This window comes from Grampus griseus (genome assembly GCF_964374135.1).
Source record: "Grampus griseus genome assembly, chromosome: 1".
In the NCBI taxonomy this organism is placed as follows: domain Eukaryota; kingdom Metazoa; phylum Chordata; class Mammalia; order Artiodactyla; family Delphinidae; genus Grampus; species Grampus griseus.
Window position 1 is genome coordinate 156776049 of NC_139017.1, and position 20813 is coordinate 156796861.

The following is a 20813-nucleotide window of genomic DNA, read 5'->3' on the forward strand; positions in this document are numbered from 1 at the left end:
GGAGCAGTCGTGTCCCCGAGGAAATGCTGCTGGTGCCCCTGCCTCCAAACTCTTGCCTCTGGGAAGCAGAAGGGGCTGTCGCATCGGGAATACGGAAGGAAGCTACAGCGCAGGGGCAGGGATAACGTCCTGGCCCGTTTCTAGCTGCCTCTGCTATTTGTGGAGCCAGAAAGCCTTCCTCCCCACAACTTACAGCTCATCCTCCTATCCACACCCTGCTCCCTGCTGCCGGCCTGTGCAGCCCGACATCTCTCATTCAGGTTGGCATCTCCCACCCCAACGTCAACACGGGCGTAGTTACGCAGGAAGAAAGGGCCCGGTCTCGTGGGCAGGCTCACTGCAGAGGGCCCCTCCCCCGCCCAGCCTTAGTGGGCCCGGGGCAAGCCACGGGGCCCAAGAGACACTTGATGGGTCCTTTGTAGCAGCAGATGAAGGTCAGTCTCCCATGTGTGACTTTGATCCCCTCATCTCCTACTTCTAAGATCTTGCTTAATCAGATCTTTCCTAAAAAGCTTTGCAACAAATCTCTTCATCTTCTCTCACGCTCCCTTGATTCAGACCCTTCATAGTAACTCGCCTGGGAAGCAGTAAGCTTCTCTCATTCATTTGATCATCCACCCACCTGTTCATTCGATAAACCCTTGTTAAAGCATCTGTGACGTGCCAAACACCATGCTAGGCACTTGATGTACAACTATAAGTAAGACAAGGTTCCTGCTGCTGAGGAGTGAAGGAGGTAGATTTTGATAACCGGTTACACGTCTGTGATAAAAACCAGTTCATGTTATAATGGAGACGCAAAAGAGGATAGTGCCAACTCGATGTGAGGAGGGGAGGGTGTCACAAAAGGTTTCATGGGGAAGATGTTGGCCGACTTGTCAGTCCAAGGAGAGGCCTGAAGAGGCCCAGTGTGCCTGGGCTTGTGGAGTTTATCACACTTGGCTGGACCAAGGGGTGCCAAGACGGGGCCAGAAAAGGCCAAAGGGAGCCTCTCCGGGGGGACTTGATGGGCTCTCCTAAGGAGCTTGGACTTCACTCTGGGAAGGAGGAAAGCAAGCAGTGATATGGCCAGTTTTGTATTTTAGAAAGGTCCTTCTGGTGGCACTGCTGCGGGGGACGCAACTCTGCCACCCTAGAGATGGTAAGGGCCTGAGCCACGACTCTAACAGTGGGGGCAGAGGGGGGGCAGGTGTGAAAAGCACCTAAGCCCTGGGGCTCAGAGGCAGATTAGACGTGGGGAGGAAGAAGGCCAGCCTGTGACCTGGAGGGCTGCTCTCACGGGGAGATGGACCTCTTCACTGGTGCCCTGCCTCTAGGTCCACCCCTCTGCGCCCCTTCACACTGCCACAGGAGCATTCTCTCTAATGTGTAAAGGGCACTAGTGTGTAAAGTGATCAATTTACTCTCGTGCATAAACACTGCAGTTCTGTGCGGTGCCCTCCGATGAAAGATGCTCGCCCAGCTTTCCAGCCCTGCCTCCCTCCAGGCCCCATCTCATACCCCGTCCCCCAAGCTGCCATGCTGTTTCCCACCCCCAAGGAGGTTCGCAGTACTCTTCCCTGTCGGCCTCCCCAGCCTACGCCTCCCACCCACCCGCCCGCCTCTCCCTGCCCTGCGCTGGAGGAAGCCGATCACCTCCTCCTCTGTGCTGCCACTTGCCGTGGATGTGCGTCTGTCAGGGCGCAGGGCACACACTGTGGCCGCCTCTTCCTCCAGGTCTCCGGGGGAAGGACGCCACGCCTTGTGCTCTGGCCACGTGACACAGGCCCAGTTCCTGTCAGTGACCAGGTTCACATGTCTGTGCCTTCTCAGGAGACCTCAAAGATCTGGTCACAGAGTGGGCCATCAGCCCTACCCCCAGGGGCCGTTTTTGTAATAGCTTTAATGAGATAGACTTCACGTACCATACAGTTGGCCCCTTTAAAGTGTACCACTCACTGCTTTCCAGTGTAGTCACAGGGTGGTGCAACCATCACCACAATCTAATTTTTGAACATCTTGTCTCCCCAGAAGGAACCCTATACCCATTCGCAATCCCTCCCACTGCCGCTCCTCGTCAGGCCTTGGCAACTACAAATGTACTTTCTGTCTCTGTAGATTTGTCTGTTCTAGATATTTTATATAAATAGAAACACACAATATGAGGCTTTTTGCGCCTGGCTTCTCTAACACAGCATAACGTTTTCAGCATTACGTTCATCCACGTTGTATCGTGCGTCAGTACCTCATTCTTTTTTACGATCAGGTAATATTCCATGGTACGGGTATACCACATTTGTGAATCTGTTCAACAGCTGATGGACATTTGGGTCATTTCCCTTTTGGGGATATTATGAATAATGCTGCAGTGGTCATTCGTGTACAAGTTTTCATCTGAACATACGTTTTCGTTTCTCTTGAGTATGTATCCAAGAGCAAAATTGCTGGGGTCATAGGGCAACATTTTGAGGACCTGTATAGGAAACTGTCTTCCAGAGTAGCTGCACCATTTTGCACTCCTACCAGCGATGTCTGAGGGTTCCAGTTTCTCCACATCCCCACCTACACGTTAGTCTGTCTTTTTGATTATGACCGTCCTAGAGGTTATGAAGTGGGATCTCACTGTGGTTTTGATTTACATTTCCCTAATGACTAATGATGTTACACATCTTTTCTTGTGCTTCTTGGCCATTTGTATACTTTCTTTGCAGAAATGTCTGTTCAAAGGCTTTGCCAATTTTTAACTGAACTCTGTCTTTTCATTGTTGAGCTGTAAGGGCTTTTGTAGATCCTGGATACAAGTCTCGTCCAAGGGCCTTTCTCTATGCTGCACTCAGCCACCTGGAATGAACGAGAGGGACCCTGGCACACAGGCCAGAGGAGCCAGTGGGTGGCCGCTGTGAGCACAGGTCACCCCCTGAAGCTCACTCTTCTGGGATTTCTTTCAGCCGAGTGTGGCGGGACGGTGAAAGGAGAGGAGTCGGGGCAGGTGCTGTCACCCGGGTATCCAGCTCCCTACGAGCACAACCTCAACTGCATCTGGACCATCGAGGCCAATGCCGGCTGCACCATCGGGTAAGTGCCAGGGCCAGCAGAGGAACCGTTGCCAGCTGTTCAGGGGAGTCATCACCAGTCCACCAGCCAGTGGCTGGCCCTGCCCACCTCACCTGGAGGCCCTGGTGAGCAACAGTGGTTGCTATGACCCCGGGCTCAGGCCGGGGCCCATGGAAAACCTGAAAAGGCCAGCCTCGGCATCACAGGGCTGTAATCCAAGTTCAGACAATTCACTGGCCTAGGCGGTACGGTGTCCGCACAGCAGCTGAGGGCATAGGCGTGAATCCCAGCCCAGCCGTTTGCCATTTGTAGGACTGTGGGTAAGTTTCTTCTCCTCTCCATCTGTGGCGTATGAGTTATAATGTTGGCTTCTCGGGATAAAGCATCTAACCGAGACACTGCAGGTAATGTACTCAGCACAGTGCTTGAAACATAGGAAATATTGATTCATGGTTCGGTGGTGGTTTCTCTGATGGTAGTAAAGGTCAGTTTAGAACTGTATGACCCCAGATTGCTTCCCTGTCTCAGTCTGAGTTTCTACGTCTGTAAAATGAGAACGAAAATGCTTGTGATTTAGAGTTGTGGAAGCAAGAGTCAGAAAAGCCCAGCATGCTGTCAGGTACTGTGTACATATTTCCTCAAAATGTAACTTCTTTTCCACGTACGTGCTTGACTAACAGGAAGTACTTTTTGGAGTTCCAAAGAGTCAGAGATGAAAAGAGCTTTACCATTTATTGAGCACAGGGCCTGGCACACGTAACGTCTTATTAACTCTTCACAGTAGCCCTGGTAATACGAATAGTAAGCCCTAAAAATAAATAGACATTCTTATTACTCCCATTTTATAGATGAGAGAACTGAGATTCCAGGAGAATTCATAGTGTGTCTAAGCTCACACAGTGAAGCAGAAAGCCTGGGGCGTGGATCCAGGTCTTTCTGAATCTTCGCACCAGATGATGCTGCTGGCAAACTGGGTTCAGAGGAGCTGTGAGGAAAAGAGGAGGTTGGCGTGGCAGGATGGATGAGGTATGGCTAGAGAATTGAACCAGGCAGTTGGAGCGGGAATGGTCTGGCTGGCGTGGGGAATGCATGCGGAAAGGAATGGGAGACAGACTGGGTTAGGAAGCAGCCTGCTGACGGAGGATGCTAAATGCCAGTAAGCAAGAGGGCGCCGTGGAAGGTTCCTAAGCAGGGTTATTTACAGTGGAGGGAGCTCATGGGAAGAAAACCAGTCAAAAGTCTGTCGCAGTAATCCAGGGATGAACTGTTGAGACTTTGGAAGAGTGGGGAGTCAAGACAAGAGGCAGAAGTGTGGCTAGGAGAGGTTCCCTGCCCTGGCGAGGTCTCCGTGAAGGGGAACTGGCTGAACGGGTGTGTTGCTGCCAGAGATACAGCTGTTTGCACATTCGCTGATGTACACATGGTCTTAGACCCAGTCCAGTTAAAGAAATGTATGAAGTGTTTGCCACGTGCAAGTTTTTGAGCTCGGCCCTGTGCAAAATGAGGTCAGCAGAGCTCTTGGGGGTTTTGTGTTAAATACAAAACTTCATCCCACACTGCTTCTGGAATCACTTTCTGGAAGCATGCCTGGTCAACTCACACTCTAACTAGAACCCTTGCGTGGCACCCATGCTCACAGGAGCTGAACATCTTATCCTGGTTTTCAAGGCTGTCAGGACTTCAACCCACCTCCCAACCTTATTTCCCACCACTTCTCTTCAATGACAAAGCTGAATTGCGAGTGGCCCCTGTACATGTACTCACGGCCGTGCTCAGTGCCTTGGTTTCCACTCTGCCCTCCCCGGAATGCCCCCCTCCCTCCAAAGACTTAAGTCTACAACTCTCGCTCCCTCAAAGTCAAGTGCACATGTCAGCTCACCCAGGAAGTCTCCCCCAGTCCACTCGCAGGAGACTGCTAGGAGTCCTTTCTCCGCTTCTGCGTTCCCATTGCCCATGGCCTGTATTTCCCTTATGACACTGACCACTCCTCTCCTCCATTTATGCTCCTGCTTTAGCTCCCCAGCCAGAGCCACGCTCTCTGCCCGATTCATCTTCACAAGTCTCTTGGCTCTCAGCACAGTGGCAGAGGCTTAACAAGTGTCAAGTGTTGAATGAATGAATGAATGAAGCAAGCAGGACCCAGATATAAAGGTAGATTTATGACTAGCAGATCCACGAAGGTCCCTCAGTAAATAGTAAATGAACAATGAATTCGTCACAGGTGTCTCCATATACAAATCAGGAGGTTTTCCCATGTTCCCGCCTTGCACGTTACTCATTCATTCATTCGTTCCTCCATGTAATAGCTGTCTGCTGAATACGTGGCAGTGCCTGTGGGAGACACTGGCGTTGCCCAGATGAATAAGACCACGGCCGCTGTTGGCAAAGAGGAGATGTGCGTGTACACAGAGCGAGGTGGTGGAAGGAGGGGGCAGGGGACTGAACAGTTGGACAGGAGACCAGAGAGGCTATCCTGGAAATGAAAACACTAGAGTAAGTCGTGTAGGATGGAGAGGAGTTGCCAGGTAGCCAAGGAAGAAGGTTGGCAGGACAGAAGGGCCTACTAGGCAGAAGAGGTGACGCAGGGTGTGCGGGCTCAAGGAGCTGGTCCCCATGGCTGGAGCATCACCTGAGATCTGGTGGAGGGATGGGCCATGGTGAGGGATGAAACTGGTGGAGCGGGCTGCATGCAGCCAGAGCACAGAGGACCGTGGCGGCCGTGATGCTGAGTTTGGCCCTGTCGTGGCAGCCTTGTGGAGAAGGGGACAGATGGGGTCTGGGACCCCAGTGAGGAGGAGGCCGTCTCCAGAGTGTCGTCGGGATGAGGAGACCTGAACCCTGCCAGTGGCGATGGGATGGAGAAGAAGGATGGAGAAGAAGGATGGAGAAGAAGGGATGAGTTCAGGAGACATTTAAGGAGTCACACCAGCCGGTCTCACTCGCCTCAAGAAATGTGGAAACAGATTTCTTCTGTTTCCCTATTTTTTGTTGTGCAACATACAATATGTAAAATAGAAAAGTCGAGCAGTATGCCGAGCACCTGCTTACCTCCCACCTAGACTCAACTACTATGAATATTTGCCCTCTTTCTCTTTTTTCTCTCTGTCCCTTTTTTTTTTTTTTTTCTTTTTTGGCTGAATCCCACAAAGGTAACTGTAGACATCCTGATACTTCTTGCCTAAGTACTTGGGCGTGCATCTCCTCCATGACATAGTAACCTTAGCACACCCATGACATGCGACATCAGTCCCCGGGAATTCAGGTTTAGGAGAAGGGTGGGAGGAGAGCCGAGAGATCTCAGAGCGGCTGACAGGGAGAGCACAAGAGTTCAGTGATGGCATTTCTGGGCAGACGTGAGGACTGTTATCACTTACAGGAATGATGGGTGTGGGGTGGACTGGAGGGGAGAGCAGAGCATCCCTTCCTAGCCCTCAGGAAGAGAGGATCGAGACAAATAGAGGAAATATTCTCTCCAGAGATGGAAAGAACTATAGAGGGGGCCTGCTGGCTGTGTGTGTGAGGACCCTGAGGTGGGGAATGGCAGGGAGAGGATGCAAGTGACCTCAGCCCTCCATTGGGAAGGTTTCTTGGAGTCACACAACCTCCAAGGAGCTGATGCACATGAGCAGAGGCTGCACGGAGAGTGGCCAAAAGATGGGGATGGAGTGATGGGACACTTCCGCCTTCCTCCTGCGATCCCTCCACCCCAGGCTGCCGTGCCAGCTAGCGTCTGCAGTGTCCTCGTGCACATCTGTACTCTAGCGTGTTCTCTCCCTCTCTCCTCTCTCTCCCTCACCACCCCCCATATCCCGCCACCCCTCCCTGGAATCACCGGCCACAAAGTTAAGGGAATTTGTAATCAGATAGAATTCAGACAAACACAAAAAAGCCCCTTTTGTGTTTCTGCCCTTATTCAGAGTAAGACTTAGTTATTATTTTTTAAGTGAGAATTTCTTTACGGAATTTTTCTTTATAAAAAGGAGATACTCATTTTTAAAAATTTAGAGTACAAACCATAAAGAAGTTTATAAAGTAGAAATCAAAAGTCCCCATCGTCTTACTCTGTTCTCCTCTGCACACCCTACATAAGATAGCCACTGATATCCATTTGTTCAGCTTCCTCTTTTAGGTATTTTGTATGCCAGCGTCTACAGAAAGCAAATGCAATAAGCATGCTTGCTAAAACGAGATCACCTCTTTGAGTGGCTCGGTAACTTGCTTTGTGTTTTACCCTTTACTCATATATCGTCATCTTATCCTCTCAGTCTATATAGATCAGCCTCATCCTGGTTAATGGTTACAGGGAATTCTGTTGTCTGTACAACCATAATTTATTTAACTACTTCCCTATAGATAAAGTGAATATTTTCAGTTTTTCGCCCAAGTAAACATCCTTACACATGAATCTTTAAACAGTTGTCCAGTGAGTTCCTTAGGATATGTTCTTAGAAGGCAAATTTTGATACATGACCTCAAATTTCCCTCTAGCTATTGCAGCAATTTACACATCTACCAAAAGCCTGCTTCCCTACCCAGCATCACTTTATGTTGTCAATCCTGGCAGTGTTAACCAGTTTGATGGGCAAGATGGTATTTAATTGCCTTTGCTGCTTCAAGCTCTTTGTATATTTTTCTATGGGGGAGTTTATTTTTTCTCATATAGACTGTTCAGCTGGGTTTATTTCTAGTCTGTAATTTGAGGTTAGATTTCTTTTCAACCTGAGTATTTAAGAATGTCTTAAAAGTTACTAAGTTATATATTTTGTATGATTTTTAAATCAGTTCCACTTTTACTGCATTGTGCCCTTGTTACTTTTTGAATTTTTTCTTACTTATGTTCTATGTATATTTGAAGAAAGGGGAAAGAGTTCAGGGATTTATACATTTCTTTTACATCCAATGTATTATGCTTTCTTTCAAACAAAATATATTATGCTTTTTATTGCTTTTTTTTATTTTTAACTCTTCCAATTTTTAGTTGATTTGATTTAATTTGCTCTGTTTCTCCTCTGGTGGTTTGAAAGATCCGTATCCCATTTGCATTCTGCCAATGGTCTTGTGTTTTCACTAATTCTGTTTTCAACAGTATTTATTCTGTGATTCCTCCCTCTTTATTTCGGAAATCTTGTTTTGGCTTTCGTTTTTATTTCAAGAAAACTGTACTTTTTGTTTTCAGATTTCTCTTGACAGCTTACTTTTGTTTTTATCAATGCATTACCATCTTGCATCTCTCTGAGGACAGTATTTATGTTTTGTTTTACAACAGCTCCTGTTCCCCACCCCACCCCACCCCACCCCGCATCGACTGCGTCCTGCAGTTGGGCCATTTGGGCTGATCATTTGAAGAGCTGACTATCTTTGTGTCCCAGTTGTCCTCCCAGTTGTCATTCATTCAGTATCAAGTTGCAGCTGAGAGCCAGACTCGGCCACCACACTACCTACCACTCTTATTCTCTCTGTAGCTTGGGAAGCTCTTCAAGCAGGCACCCTGTGCCTCAGTTCTCTTCCCTGTAACACGGTGATTAAAATGGTACCTACCGCTTGAGGCTGCCGTGAGGATGAAGTGAGCTAACATATCCGAACACTTAGAACAGTGCCTGGGACGTAATTCCCAAATGTGGAGAACCCCCTCCACGAGCTGTAGGTGGTTGTTCATTTGACCCAGATGGGCATCCCGGAGCACAGCAGGTGATAGGTCACCCCTTAGATCACAGATGGTGGTGCCGTGCTGTTGGTGGGGGCAGGTGTCAAGCAGGTCTTTCCCTTGGGTGTGCCAGCCGGGAGGGGATGTGCGACAGCCCACAAGCCAGTCCATGAGACTGTCCCCGGGGGCGCAGACAGAAGGCTTGCAGATGCCTCCCAGCACCCTGCTCAGCCTCGACGAAGCATTGGAGGCAACGGGAGGGATCCGTGGTTGCCTCACCCCAGCAAGCTGGGCAAAGAGAGTCCCTTTCCAGGAGTGCCCGGGGGGACAGTGGGTGGCTGCAGGGATTCACGTTCAGGCTGACCCCTGGGTGGGGCCCATGTAGAAAAGCGGGCCCTTCCTGGGTGTGCACAACAAGGGTGGGCTGGCTGTGAGACCCTGCCCTTGAACATGGGGGCGGGGGCGGCCTACAGCATTTGGCAAGTGTTTCTCCCTGAGGGCCAAGAATGGCACAGGCTGACTGATGAACTCTGTCCAGGCCTGGCAGCTAACAGCAGGAGAACAGACCAGGGAACTGTGCCCTTCATGTCACCCCTAACTATGTTGTCAGTTCATAGAACATGGAAGTTTCAGCCCACATGGGTGGGACCTCTTCTCAGTTTCCAGTGTTGGGTCTGAGTTTTCCTTTTGATAATCAGTGGACCAGCTCAGATGACAACTGGGGAAGAGCGGGAGGCAAAGCCTTTTGCTCTTGGGCCTCCCCTCTACTTAGTGTTTATCCAGTCTCTACAACATACCAGGTTCTAGATCAGTTATTATTGTCCCCATTTTATAGATGGGATCATTGAGGCCCAGAAAGGATGAATGTCTCACAATTACCCAGTGATACAGATTTCAGGCCCATTCTGTCTGGCCCCAGTCTACTCTTCTGACCCTGGTTTAGTTCCATTTAGCAAACCAGGACATTGAACACCTTCTATGTGCCAGAGACTGTGTGATGCAGTGTGGTGGGAAACACAAAGGTCAGACCACAGCCAGTCCTTGTCTGCCAGGGGCTCATATTCTAGTGGGAAATAGGCAAATAATCAGGTACCCCCAAGACAGTAAGTGCAAGCCAAGTTCAGAAATGGGGAAGAGAAAGACAAGTTCTACCTGGAGGTGTAGAGGGGAAGCATGCCAATTGAGGGGAAGGAGAGTGAAGGCATGAACCTAGGGGAAAGTATAGGAACTGTCCACAAAGGAGGAACAAGCAGTCACTTGATGTGGCTGGATGTGGGGGGACAAGGTTGCATGGGTAGAGACGGGTCTCTGCGGGACCCTGAATGCCAAGATGAGAACTCTACATGGATTCCTCAGGATAACGAGCAGCCACTGGAATAATTTGAAGACAGTAACGACATTCAGTTCATTTAAAAGCTTGGAGCACTTAGTGCCAGGCATTCTGCCAGTCACTGAGGGTATAAATATAAATAAGAAACAGTCTTTTCCCTTGAAGGTCTCAGTCTTACAGATAGAAATTTTATCCATTAGGAATGAAAATTAAAAAAAACTGACTAAAGCTGGCTTCAGCAGATGGGGGTTCACTTTTTCTCCTGGAAAAAGAATCTGAAGATCCCATCCAGACCTGCAGCTGCTCAGGATACCATTGCTTTTCTTCTTGTTCTGCCATCCTTAGGCTTTCGTCTTCATAGTTACCTAGTCAGCTGCTGCAGCTCCAGGCATTGTGTCCGTGTTCCAGTCTCAAATAAGAGGGAAGAGGAAAGGGAGCAGAGTTTTCTTCTAGGGAGGGTTTACATATTTATTGAGGAAGAACCCCCATCCTCACAGACATCTTCCTACATTCCATTAGTCTGAACTTGCCATGACTGGCTGAGGGAAAGTGAGAGATCAGTTTTGTTTTGCTTTTACAGTTTCAATAGTAGAGACAGATGAGAGGTTTGGAAATGGAGTACAGAGAAGCCTACCTATAGTGCCTACCTAGATTCCTATATAACAAAATAAATGCTATAGTAGAAGTATGTACAAAGCACAATAGAAAGCATTTGCAAGGCCAGTTCATAATTTTAGGTGGCAGCTGAGGGGCAGGGTGTTACAGACAGGAAGTGCTAGTCTAGCTACACTTTACCGAACAGTAGTAGTTCACCATGCAGAGTGGAGGTAAAGACCTTCCAGGCATGTAAAAGAGAGGAAGGGTGGGTAGCTGCTTCTGAAAGAGCTCATTATCTGGTATGCCGTGATGATATCTCCACTTCAGGAAGTTCAGTGGCAGCAATGCAGAGGATAAATTGACTGGGAAACCAAGGAGGAATTGAGTATAACTGTTTGAGGGGTCCTGGTTACACTCAGAAGAACTGAGTACAAATTAGATGGAGGTTGAGAGCTCTATGTGGCTGGCTATAAAGAAGGGAAGGGGGAAAGGGATAAGACACAGTGCTTTGCTGGTAGGCTTTCCATGAAGAGATCTGGGGCACTTGGAGAATGGAGAACTTATTGTTCCTGGAAGCTCTGATTTCTGCTCCTAATGCCCATTTAGTTATAAAGTTCATGTTTGGCTAATAGTCCTAGTTTGTTGATTTTTAACTGTGGAGATGCTTCTTAATGATTAACACGAGGGCAACCTGGGAACTCTGTTCTTGGCTGTTGGTTAAGATGCAGTAGGATTGCTGAGAGAGGGGGCCATGGTTTTGATTAACCAGAACCCCTGCCCAGTGGAACTTGTCTTCCTGGGAGGATGCCGGACTAGACAAAACATCTGGCTGTGCCTGAAGCCCAGATGGCCCCGCTGCAGTTTCATATCAATCAGAGGGCAGCAATTCCCCACTGAGGTCAGTGAGGCTTCCCTTTACCCAGCAAGCAGGCAGCTGGCCCAGAGGAGGCACCAGAAGTAAAGCTTCTGTTCATAGCTCTTGCCAGGAATTGTGGCTTCAGGCTTAGCAGCTTCCAGAAGGTTTATTTTCTTGCAGTGACAGCAAGTCAGACCTTAAACAGAGAAGGTCCATGTACTCATACCACAAGAACTGACCTCCTGAAGGAACTGAACAGATAAGCACAAGCACAATGGGTATGGCTTTGTCAGATTTACAATTTCAACAAACCAACAAAAAGGAGCTCAAAAGTGTTTGAAGGAGAGGATGTAGGTAACCTGGTAGGTATAAATGTAGCTTTAAGAGTGGTGGTGCACTCTGGCACTTTAGCTTTTCATAGGTTAACTCTAGAAAAAGAAAAACTACTTCAAATTATCCAAGAATAATAATCCAGCCGAGCTACACTGGATAGTTGAATTGGCCAGCACACACCAATTTGACTGCCAGTTTACAATCCCAGAAATGAATTCCAACATCTCTTAGGAAGAAAATAAACAGTTCAACCAAAGAAATGCAAACCTTGTTGGTTGGCCACATTGGACCACTATAAATCTCTCCCTTTCAAAAAATAAGTAAACAAATAAGCAAAAATTAAACTAAATTAAATGAAAAACTTGTGATGCTACTTAAAACATACCATTCTTAAAAAAAAGAGAACCATTTTCCTAAAGAAATAGAAACAATTTCCTGAAAAGATTTTACCATAGTAGGCAGAGGAAATTTTAAATGGGTATATAGATAATATTCTCATTTAAATATAAGAAATAGGGATGAGAAATAGCAGAAAATGGATGGTGAAATGGAGGAAGAGAGCTCCTGAACTAGAAACACAGTGACAGAGACAAGTGAAGAATGAAAAGAAACTAAATACAGAAGGAAAATTACAATCACAGTAGTTGTCTTGTAAGAAATAAAAACATTGAAATAGCAGGCAAGCTGGAGAATCTCTCTGAGACCGAAGAGAAAAGGTGTGAAGGTGGAGAAGTAATGAAAGAAAAGTTGCCAAATGTGGAAAGCAGAGCACCAATCCAGGCGGCATAAATGAAGAAGAACAATTAACAAATGGAACAATTAACAAAAGGTACAATAAAACACATGATGGCAAACTCTTCTTATCCCTGGTGAATTGAAAGGACTCACCGAGTTCCAGGCAAAAGGAATAAGATACAACTTGATGAAAAATGAAGCAGTTCCATGGAGAACAAAAAAATCCCTATAAGCATTTGACGAAACACACACAGGTAAGCACACAATCAGCCCTCAGCAAATAAAACAGCCATTTCCGATAAACAATCACAACTAATCCAACCCTCCTGAAGTTTCTCCTCTAACATCAAAGACCAAAGACTTTGGAGAATCATTGATTCAGCCAGGATATAATATGCACAAGAGCCACAGAAAATTGCCCGCCCGGGCTTGCTGAAGAACTTGCAAAGAGAGGGCAGCAGGCCCCCAAAGTTATCAGGTCCTAAAGCCTGGAACCTGTAAACATTACCTCATTTGGTAAAAGGATCTTTGCAGATGTGGTCAAACCAAGGATTCTGAGATGAAGAGATTATTGTGGATTATCTGGATGGGCTCTAAATGCAATCGTATATATCCTTATAAGAAGGAAGCAGAGGGAGATTTTATATACACAGAGGAAAAGGTGATGTGAAGACAGACACCGAGATTGGAATGATGAGGCCTCAAGCCAAGGAATGCCAACAGTCACCAGAAACTGGAAGAGGCAAAAAATAGATTCTCCCCTAGGGGCTCTGGAGGGAGTGCAGCCCTGCTGACACCTTGATTTCCACATAGCAATACTGATTTCAGACTTCCGGCCTCCAGAACTTCAAAAGAATAAAGTTCTGTTGTTTTAAGTCACCACATTTGTGGTACTTTGTCACAGCAGCCACAGGAAACTAAAATAGACATAATTTTCAGCCTACTGAGATGTTTAGGAAAAAACTATATAAAGAATTGATGACCATGAAAGACGATATTTAATTTGAGTCTGTAGTCCCTGCTTGTATTGTCAGTGTTTTGATAGTTGGCGGAAGGCAGAGGGGAAAGTAAAATCTTTTTAGCTTTTCTGTCTTACACAAAGGAGAGTGAAATGCTATATTCTTTTTCTTTTTTTTTTTTTAACATCTTTATTGGAGTATAATTGCTTTACAATGGTGTGTTAGTTTCTGCTTTATAACAAAGTGCATCAGCTATACATATACATGTATCCCCATATCTCCTCCCTCTTGCATCTCCCTCCCACCCGCCCTATCCCACCCATCTAGGTCGTCACAAAACACTGAGCTGATCTCCCTGTGCTTATTATTTTTCTTAAAGTTGATAATTAGAGAAAATACCCATTTAGGAATATTTTTGAAAATGTTTAAAAACGCCTAAAGTAGAATGAAAAAACAAAAATGTATACTTTGCAAATCACTGAAGGAAATGTGAAAATTAAGACATGTTACAAAGAAAAAGGAAATAGCAAGAAAACATAATAAACAAAAAGCATAAAACAGGTTGATGGAGATAAGCTTCTATTAGTCTCCCTATATTAGGCTCCTTTCACGTGAGACCCTCACAGTCCTCCAGTGAGTCCTCAAATTTGGCCAGCTGAGAAGGGAAAGAGAAGGCATCAGAGAGTAGAACAAAACTTGTTTTAAGAGTCAGGTCTTCCTCCTCATCCCACTGACCAGAACACATTTCCCAGCTCACCTAATTATAAGGGAGGTTGTGCCTAGGTGGAAGAAGAAACAAGAGTTTGTGAACACATAACATCATCGCTGCTTCAAGAACAAACATATCAATTCTGAAATGAGTATAAATTCACTTTTGTCTGGCCGCTCCACAGTGCGAGGTAGAAGAAAATAAGAGGAGAAGAGGTGGTCCCTGGAGCAGGCCAGGGTTGCAGGAGCTCAGGATGGCTGGGGGAGGATTGAGGGATCAGCCAAGAACTAAGGTCAAGTGGGAGAGCAGAGTGCAAGACTGAAATGCTGAGCTAAGAGTCTGCAAAAGGAGTGGGCAGAATGATGTGTGAGCATCCCAGCGGGAGGCCCCGAGATGAGGGCACACAGGAAAAGGGAGCCTCTACTGTTACGTGTGGAGCTTTCACTGACCAACCTGTGGGTAGGGAGGGAGCTGTAAGGAGATTTGAGCTGGTGCACACAAGTTAAATTTCCATATTGCAAGCAAAAGAGTCTCAAGTACGGTAAAGAAAAAATAAATGCTGCTAAGAACAATAGAATATTAAAAAGTTGAGACAAAGGAATAGCATGAGAACATACATAAATAAAAACAGGGGTCACAATATTGCTTTTCTTTTTTTTGTTGTTTTACATCTTTATTGGAGTATAATTGCTTTACAATGGTGTGCTAGTTTCTGCTTTATAACAAAGTGAATCAGTTATACATATACATATGTTCCCATCTCTCTTCCCTCTTGCGTCTCGCTCCCTCCCACCCTCCCTATCCCTCCCCTCTAGGTGGTCACAAAGCATGGAGCTGATCTCCCATGCTATGCGGCTGCTTCCCACTAGCTATCTATTTTACGTTTGGTAGTGTATATATGTCCATGCCACTCTCTTGCTTTGTCACAGCTTACACTTCCCCCTCCCCATATCCTCAAGTCCATGCTCTAGTAGGTCTCTGTCTTTATTCCTATCTTACCCCTAGGTTCTTCATGACATTTATTTTCTTAAATTCCATATATATGTGTTAGCATATGGTATTTCTCTTTCTCTTTCTGACTTACTTCACTCTGTATGACAAACTCTAGGTCCATCCACCTCATTACAAATAGCTCAATTTCATTTCTTTTTATGGCTGAGTAATATTCCACTGTATATATGTGCCACATCTTCTTTATCCATTCATCCGATGATGGACACTTAGGTTGTTTCCATCTCCTGGATATTGTAAATAGAGCTGCAATGAACATTTTGGTACATGAATCTTTTTGGATTTTGGTTTTCTCAGGGTATATGCCCAGTAGTCAGATTGCTCGGTCATATGGTAGTTCTATTTGTAGTTTTTTCAGGAACCTCCATACTGTTCTCCATAGTGGCTGTACCAATTCACATTCCCACCAGCAGTGCAAGAGTGTTTCCTTTTCTCCACACCCTCTCCGGCATTTATTGTTTCTAGATTTTTTGATGATGGCCATTCTGACTGGTGTGAGATGATATCTCATTGTAGTTTTGATTTGCATTTCTCTAATGATTAATGATGTTGAGCATTCTTTCATGTGTTTGTTGTCAGTCTGTATATCTTCTTTGGAGAAATGTCTATTTAGATCTTCTGCCCATTTTTGGATTGGGTTGTTTGTTTTTTTGTTATTGAGCTGCATGACCTGCTTGTAAATTTTGGAGATTAATCCTTTGTCAGTTGCTTCATTTGCAAATATTTTCTCCCATTCTGAGAGTTGTCTTTTGGTCTTGTTTATGGTTTCCTTTGCTGTGCAAAAGCTTTGAAGTTTCATTAGGTCCCATTTGTTTATTTTTGTTTTTATTTCCATTTCTCTGGGAGGTGGGTCAAAAAGGATCTTGCTGGGATTTATGTCATAGAGTGTTCTGCCTATGTTTTGCTCTAAGAGTTTGATAGTTTCTGGCCTTACATTTAGGTCTTTAATCCATTTTGAGCTTATTTTTGTGTACGGTGTTAGGGAGTGAACTAATCTCATACTTTAACATGTACCTGTCCAGTTATCCTAGCACCACTAATTGAAGAGGCTGTCCTTTCTCCACTGTACATTCCTACCTACTTTATCAAAGACAAGGTGATCATATGTGCGTGGGTTTATCTCTGGGCTTTCTATCCTGTTCCATTGATCTATATTTCTGTTTTTGTGCCAGTACCATACTGTCTTGATTACTGTAGCTTTGTAATATAGTCTGAAGTCTGAGAGCCTGATTCCTCCAGCTCCATCTTTCGTTCTCAAGATTGCTTTGGCTATTCAGGGTCTTTGTGTCTCCATACAAATTGTGAAATTTTTTGTTCTAGTTCTGTGAAAAATGCCAGTGGTAGTTTGATAGGGATTGCATTGAATCTATAGATTGCTTTGGGTAGTAGAGTCATTTTCACAATGTTGATTCTTCCAATCCAAGAACATGGTATATCTCTCCATCTATTTGTATCATCTTTAATTTCTTTCATCAGTGTCTTATAATTTTCTGTACACAGGTCTTTTGTCTCCTTAGGTAGGTTTATTCCTAGATATTTTATTCTTTTTGTTGCAATGGTAAATGACAGTGTTTTCTTGATTTCACTTTCAGGTTTTTCATCATTAGTGTATAGGAATGCCAGAGATTTCTGTGCATTAATTTTGTATCCTGCTACTTTACCAAATTCATTGATTAGCTCTAGTAGTTTTCTGGTAGCATCTTTAGGATTCTCTATGTATAGTATCATGTCATCTGCAAACAGTGACAGCTTTATTTCTTTTTCTCCAATTTGGATTCCTTTTATTTCCTTTTCTTCTCTGATTGCTGTGGCTAAAACTTCCAAAACTATGTTAAAAAAGAGTGGTGAGAGTGGGCAACCTTGTCTTGTTCCTGATCTTAGTGGAAATGGTTTCAGTTTTTCACCATTGAGGACAATGTTGGCTGTGGGTTTGTCATATATGGCCTTTATTATGTTGAGGAAAGTTCTCTGTATGCCTACTTTCTGCAGGGTTTTTATCATAAAAGGGTGTTGAATTTTGTCGAAAGCTTCCTCTGCATTTATTGAGATGATCATATGGTTTTTCTCCTTCAATTTGTTAGTATGGTGTATCACATTGATTGATTTGCATATATTGAAGAATCCTTGCATTTCTGGAATAAACCCAACTTGTTCAGGGTGTATGATCCTTTTAATGTGCTGTTGGATTCTGTTTGCTAGTATTTTGTTGAGGATTTTTGCATCAATGTTCATCAGTGATATTGGCCTGTAGTTTTCTTTCTTTGTGACATCCTTGTCTGGTTTTGGTATCAGGGTGATGGTGGCCTTGTAGAATGAGTTTGGGTGTGTTCCTCCCTCTGCTATATTTTGCAAGAGTTTGAGAAGAATAGGTGTTAGCTCTTCTCTAAATGTTTGATAGAATTTGCCTGTGAAGCTATCTGGTCCTGGGCTTTTGTTTGTTGGAAGATTTTTAATCACAGTTTCAGTTTCAGTGCTTGTGATTGGTCTGTTCATATTTTCTATTTCTTCCTGATTCAGTCTTGGCAGGTTCTACTTTTCTAAGAATTTGTCCATTTCTTCCAAGTTGTCCATTTTATTGGCATAGAGTTGCTTGTAGTAATCTCTCATGATCTTTTGTATTTCTGCAGTGTCTATTGTTACTTCTCCTTTTTTATTTCTAATTCTATTGATTTGAGTCTTCTCCCTTTTTTTTCTTGATGAGTCTGGCTAATGGTTTATCAATTTTGTTTATCATCTCAAAGAACCAGCTTTTAGTTTTATTGATCTTTGCCCTCGTTCCCTTCATTCCTTTTTCATTTATTTCTGATCTGATCTCTATGTTTTCTTTCCTTCTGCTAACTTTGGGGTTTTTTCTTCTTCTTTCTCTAATTGCTTTAGGTGCAAGGTTAAGTTGTTTATTCAAGATGTTTCCTGTTTCTTAAGGTAGGATTGTATTGCTATAAACTTCCCTCTTAGAACTGCTTTTGCTGCATCCTGTAGGTTTTGGGTCGTCGTGTCTCCATTGTCATTTGTTTCTAGGTTTTTTTTTTATTTCTTCTTTGATTTCTTCAGTGATCACTTCATTATTAAATAGTGTATTGTTTAGCCTCCATGTGTTTGTATTTTTTACAGTTTTTTTCCTGTAATTGATATCTAGTCTCATAGCATTATGGTCAGAAAAGATACTTGATACAACTTCAATTTTCTTAAATTTACCAAGGCTTGATTTGTGATCCAAGATATGATCTATCCTGGAGAATGTTCCATGAGCACTTGAGAAAAATGTGTATTCTGTTGTTTTTGGATGGAATGTCCTATAAATATCAATTAAGTCCATCTTGCTTAATGTATCATTTAAAGCCTGTGTTTCCTTATTTATTTTCATTTTGGATGATCTGTCCATTGTTGAAAGTGGGGTGTTAAAGTCCCCTATTATGAATGTGTTACTGTCGATTTCCCCTTTTATGGCTGTTAGTATTTGCCTTATGTATTTTGGTGCTTCTATGTTGGGTGCATAAATATTTACAATTGTTATATCTTCTTCTTGGGTCAGTCCATTGATCATTATGTAGTGTCCTTCTCTGTCTCTTGTAAGAGTCTTTATTTTAAAGCCTATTTTGTCTGATATGAGAATTGCTACTCCAGCTTTCTTTTGGTTTCCATTTGCATGGAATATCTTTTTCCATCCCCTCACTTTCAGCCTGTATGTGTCTCTAGGTTGAAGTGGGTCTCTTGTAGACAGCATATATATGGGTCTTGTTTTTGTATCCATTCAGCCAGTCTGTGTCTTTTGGTGGGAGCATTTAATCCATTTACATTTAATGTAATTATCGATATGTATGTTCCTATTCCCACTTTCTTAATTGTTTTGGGTTTGTTATTGTAGGTCTTTTCCTTCTCTTGTGTTTCTTGCCTAGAGAAGGTCCTTTAGCATTTGTTGTAAAGCTGGTTTGGTGGTGCTGAACTCTCTCAGCTTTTGCTTGTCTGTAAAGGTTTTAATTTCTCCATCAAATCTGAATGAGATCCTTGCTGGGTGGAGTAATCTTGGTTGTAGGTTTTTCTCCTTCATCACTTTAAATATGTCCTGCCAGTGCCTTCTGGCTTGCAGAGTTTCTGCTGAAAGATCAGCTGTTAACTTTATGGGGATTCCCTTGTGTGTTATTTGTAGTTTTTCCCTTGCCACTTTTAATATGATTTCTTTGTATTTAATTTTTGACAGCTTGATTAATATGTGTCTTGGTGTGTTTCTCCTTGGATTTATCCTGTATGGGACTCTCTGTGCTTCCTGGACTTGATTAACTATTTCCTTTCCCATATTAGGGAAGTTTTCAACTATAATCTCTTCAGATATTTTCTCAGTTCCTTTCTTTTTCTCTTCTTCTTCTGGAACCCCTATAATTCGAATGTTGGTGCGTTTTATGTTGTCCCAGAGGTCTCTGAGGCTGTCCTCAGTTCTTTTCATTCTTTTTTCTTTATTCTGTTCTGCTGTAGTTATTTCCACTATTTTACCTTCCAGGTCACTTATCCATTCTTCTGCCTCAGTTATTCTGCTATTGATCCCATCTAGAGTATTTTTAATTTCATTTATTGTGTTGTTCATCATTGCTTGTTTCATCTTTAGTTCTTCTAGGTCCTTGTTAAATGTTTCTTGCATTTTCTCTATTCTATTTCCAAGATTTTGGATCATCTTTATTATCATTATTCTGAATTCTTTTTCAGGTAGACTGCCTATTTCCTCTTCATTTGTTAGGTCTGGTGGGTTTTTATCTTGCTCCTTCATCTGCTGTATGTTTTTCTATCTTCTCATTTTGCTTATCTTACTGTGTTTGGGGTCTCCTTTTTGCAGGCTGCAGGTTCGTAGCTCCCATTGTTTTTGGTGTCTGTCCCCAGTGGCTAAAGTTGGTTCAGTGGGTTGTGTAGGCTTCCTGGTGGAGGGGACTAGTGCCTGTGTTCTGGTGGATGAGGCTGGATCTTGTCTTTCTGGTAGGCAGGTCCATGTCTGGTGGTGTGTTTTGGGGTGTCTGTGGACTTATTATGATTTTAGGCAGCCTCTCTGCTAATGGGTGGGGTTGTGTTCCTGTCTTGCTAGTTGTTTGGCATAGGATGTCCAGCACTGTAGCTTGCTGGTCGTTGAGTGAAGCTGGGTGCTGGTGTTGAGATGGAGATCTTTGGGAGATTTTCGCCATTTGATATTATGTGGAGCTGGGAGGTCTCTTGTGGACCAGTATCCTGAATTTGGCTCTCCCACCTCAGAGGCACAGCACTGATTCCTGGCTGCAGCACCAAGAGTCTTTCATCCACACAGCTCAGAATAAAAGGGAGAAGAAAGAAAGAAAGAAAGAAAGGGAGAGAGAGAGAGAGAGAAAGGGAGGGAGGGAGGGAGGGAGGAAGGAAGGAAGGAAGGGAAAGAAAGAAAGAAAGAAAGAAAGAAAGAAAGAAAGATAGGAGAATAAAAGAAAATAATGTAAGATAAAATTAAATTAAATTATTAAAATAAAAAATAATTATTAAGAAAAAAAAATTTTTTAAAGAAAAAAAAAATGACGGATAGAACCCTAGGATAAATGGTGAAAGCAAAGCTGTATAGACAAAATCTCACACAGAAGCATACACATACACACTCACAA

The 20813-nt window shown here is 44.0% G+C and overlaps 1 protein-coding gene across 1 annotated transcript in view; it reads left to right on the forward strand.

The window, feature by feature from the left end:
* The window catches only part of CSMD2 (CUB and Sushi multiple domains 2), a gene marked incomplete at both ends in the record, with an annotated part of 666759 nt that overhangs the window by 470721 nt on the left and 175225 nt on the right, over window positions 1–20813 (forward strand). The window contains 1 exon segment of the mRNA XM_082658204.1: window positions 2928–3054. Within this exon segment, the coding sequence (XP_082514330.1) occupies window positions 2928–3054 (127 nt within the window).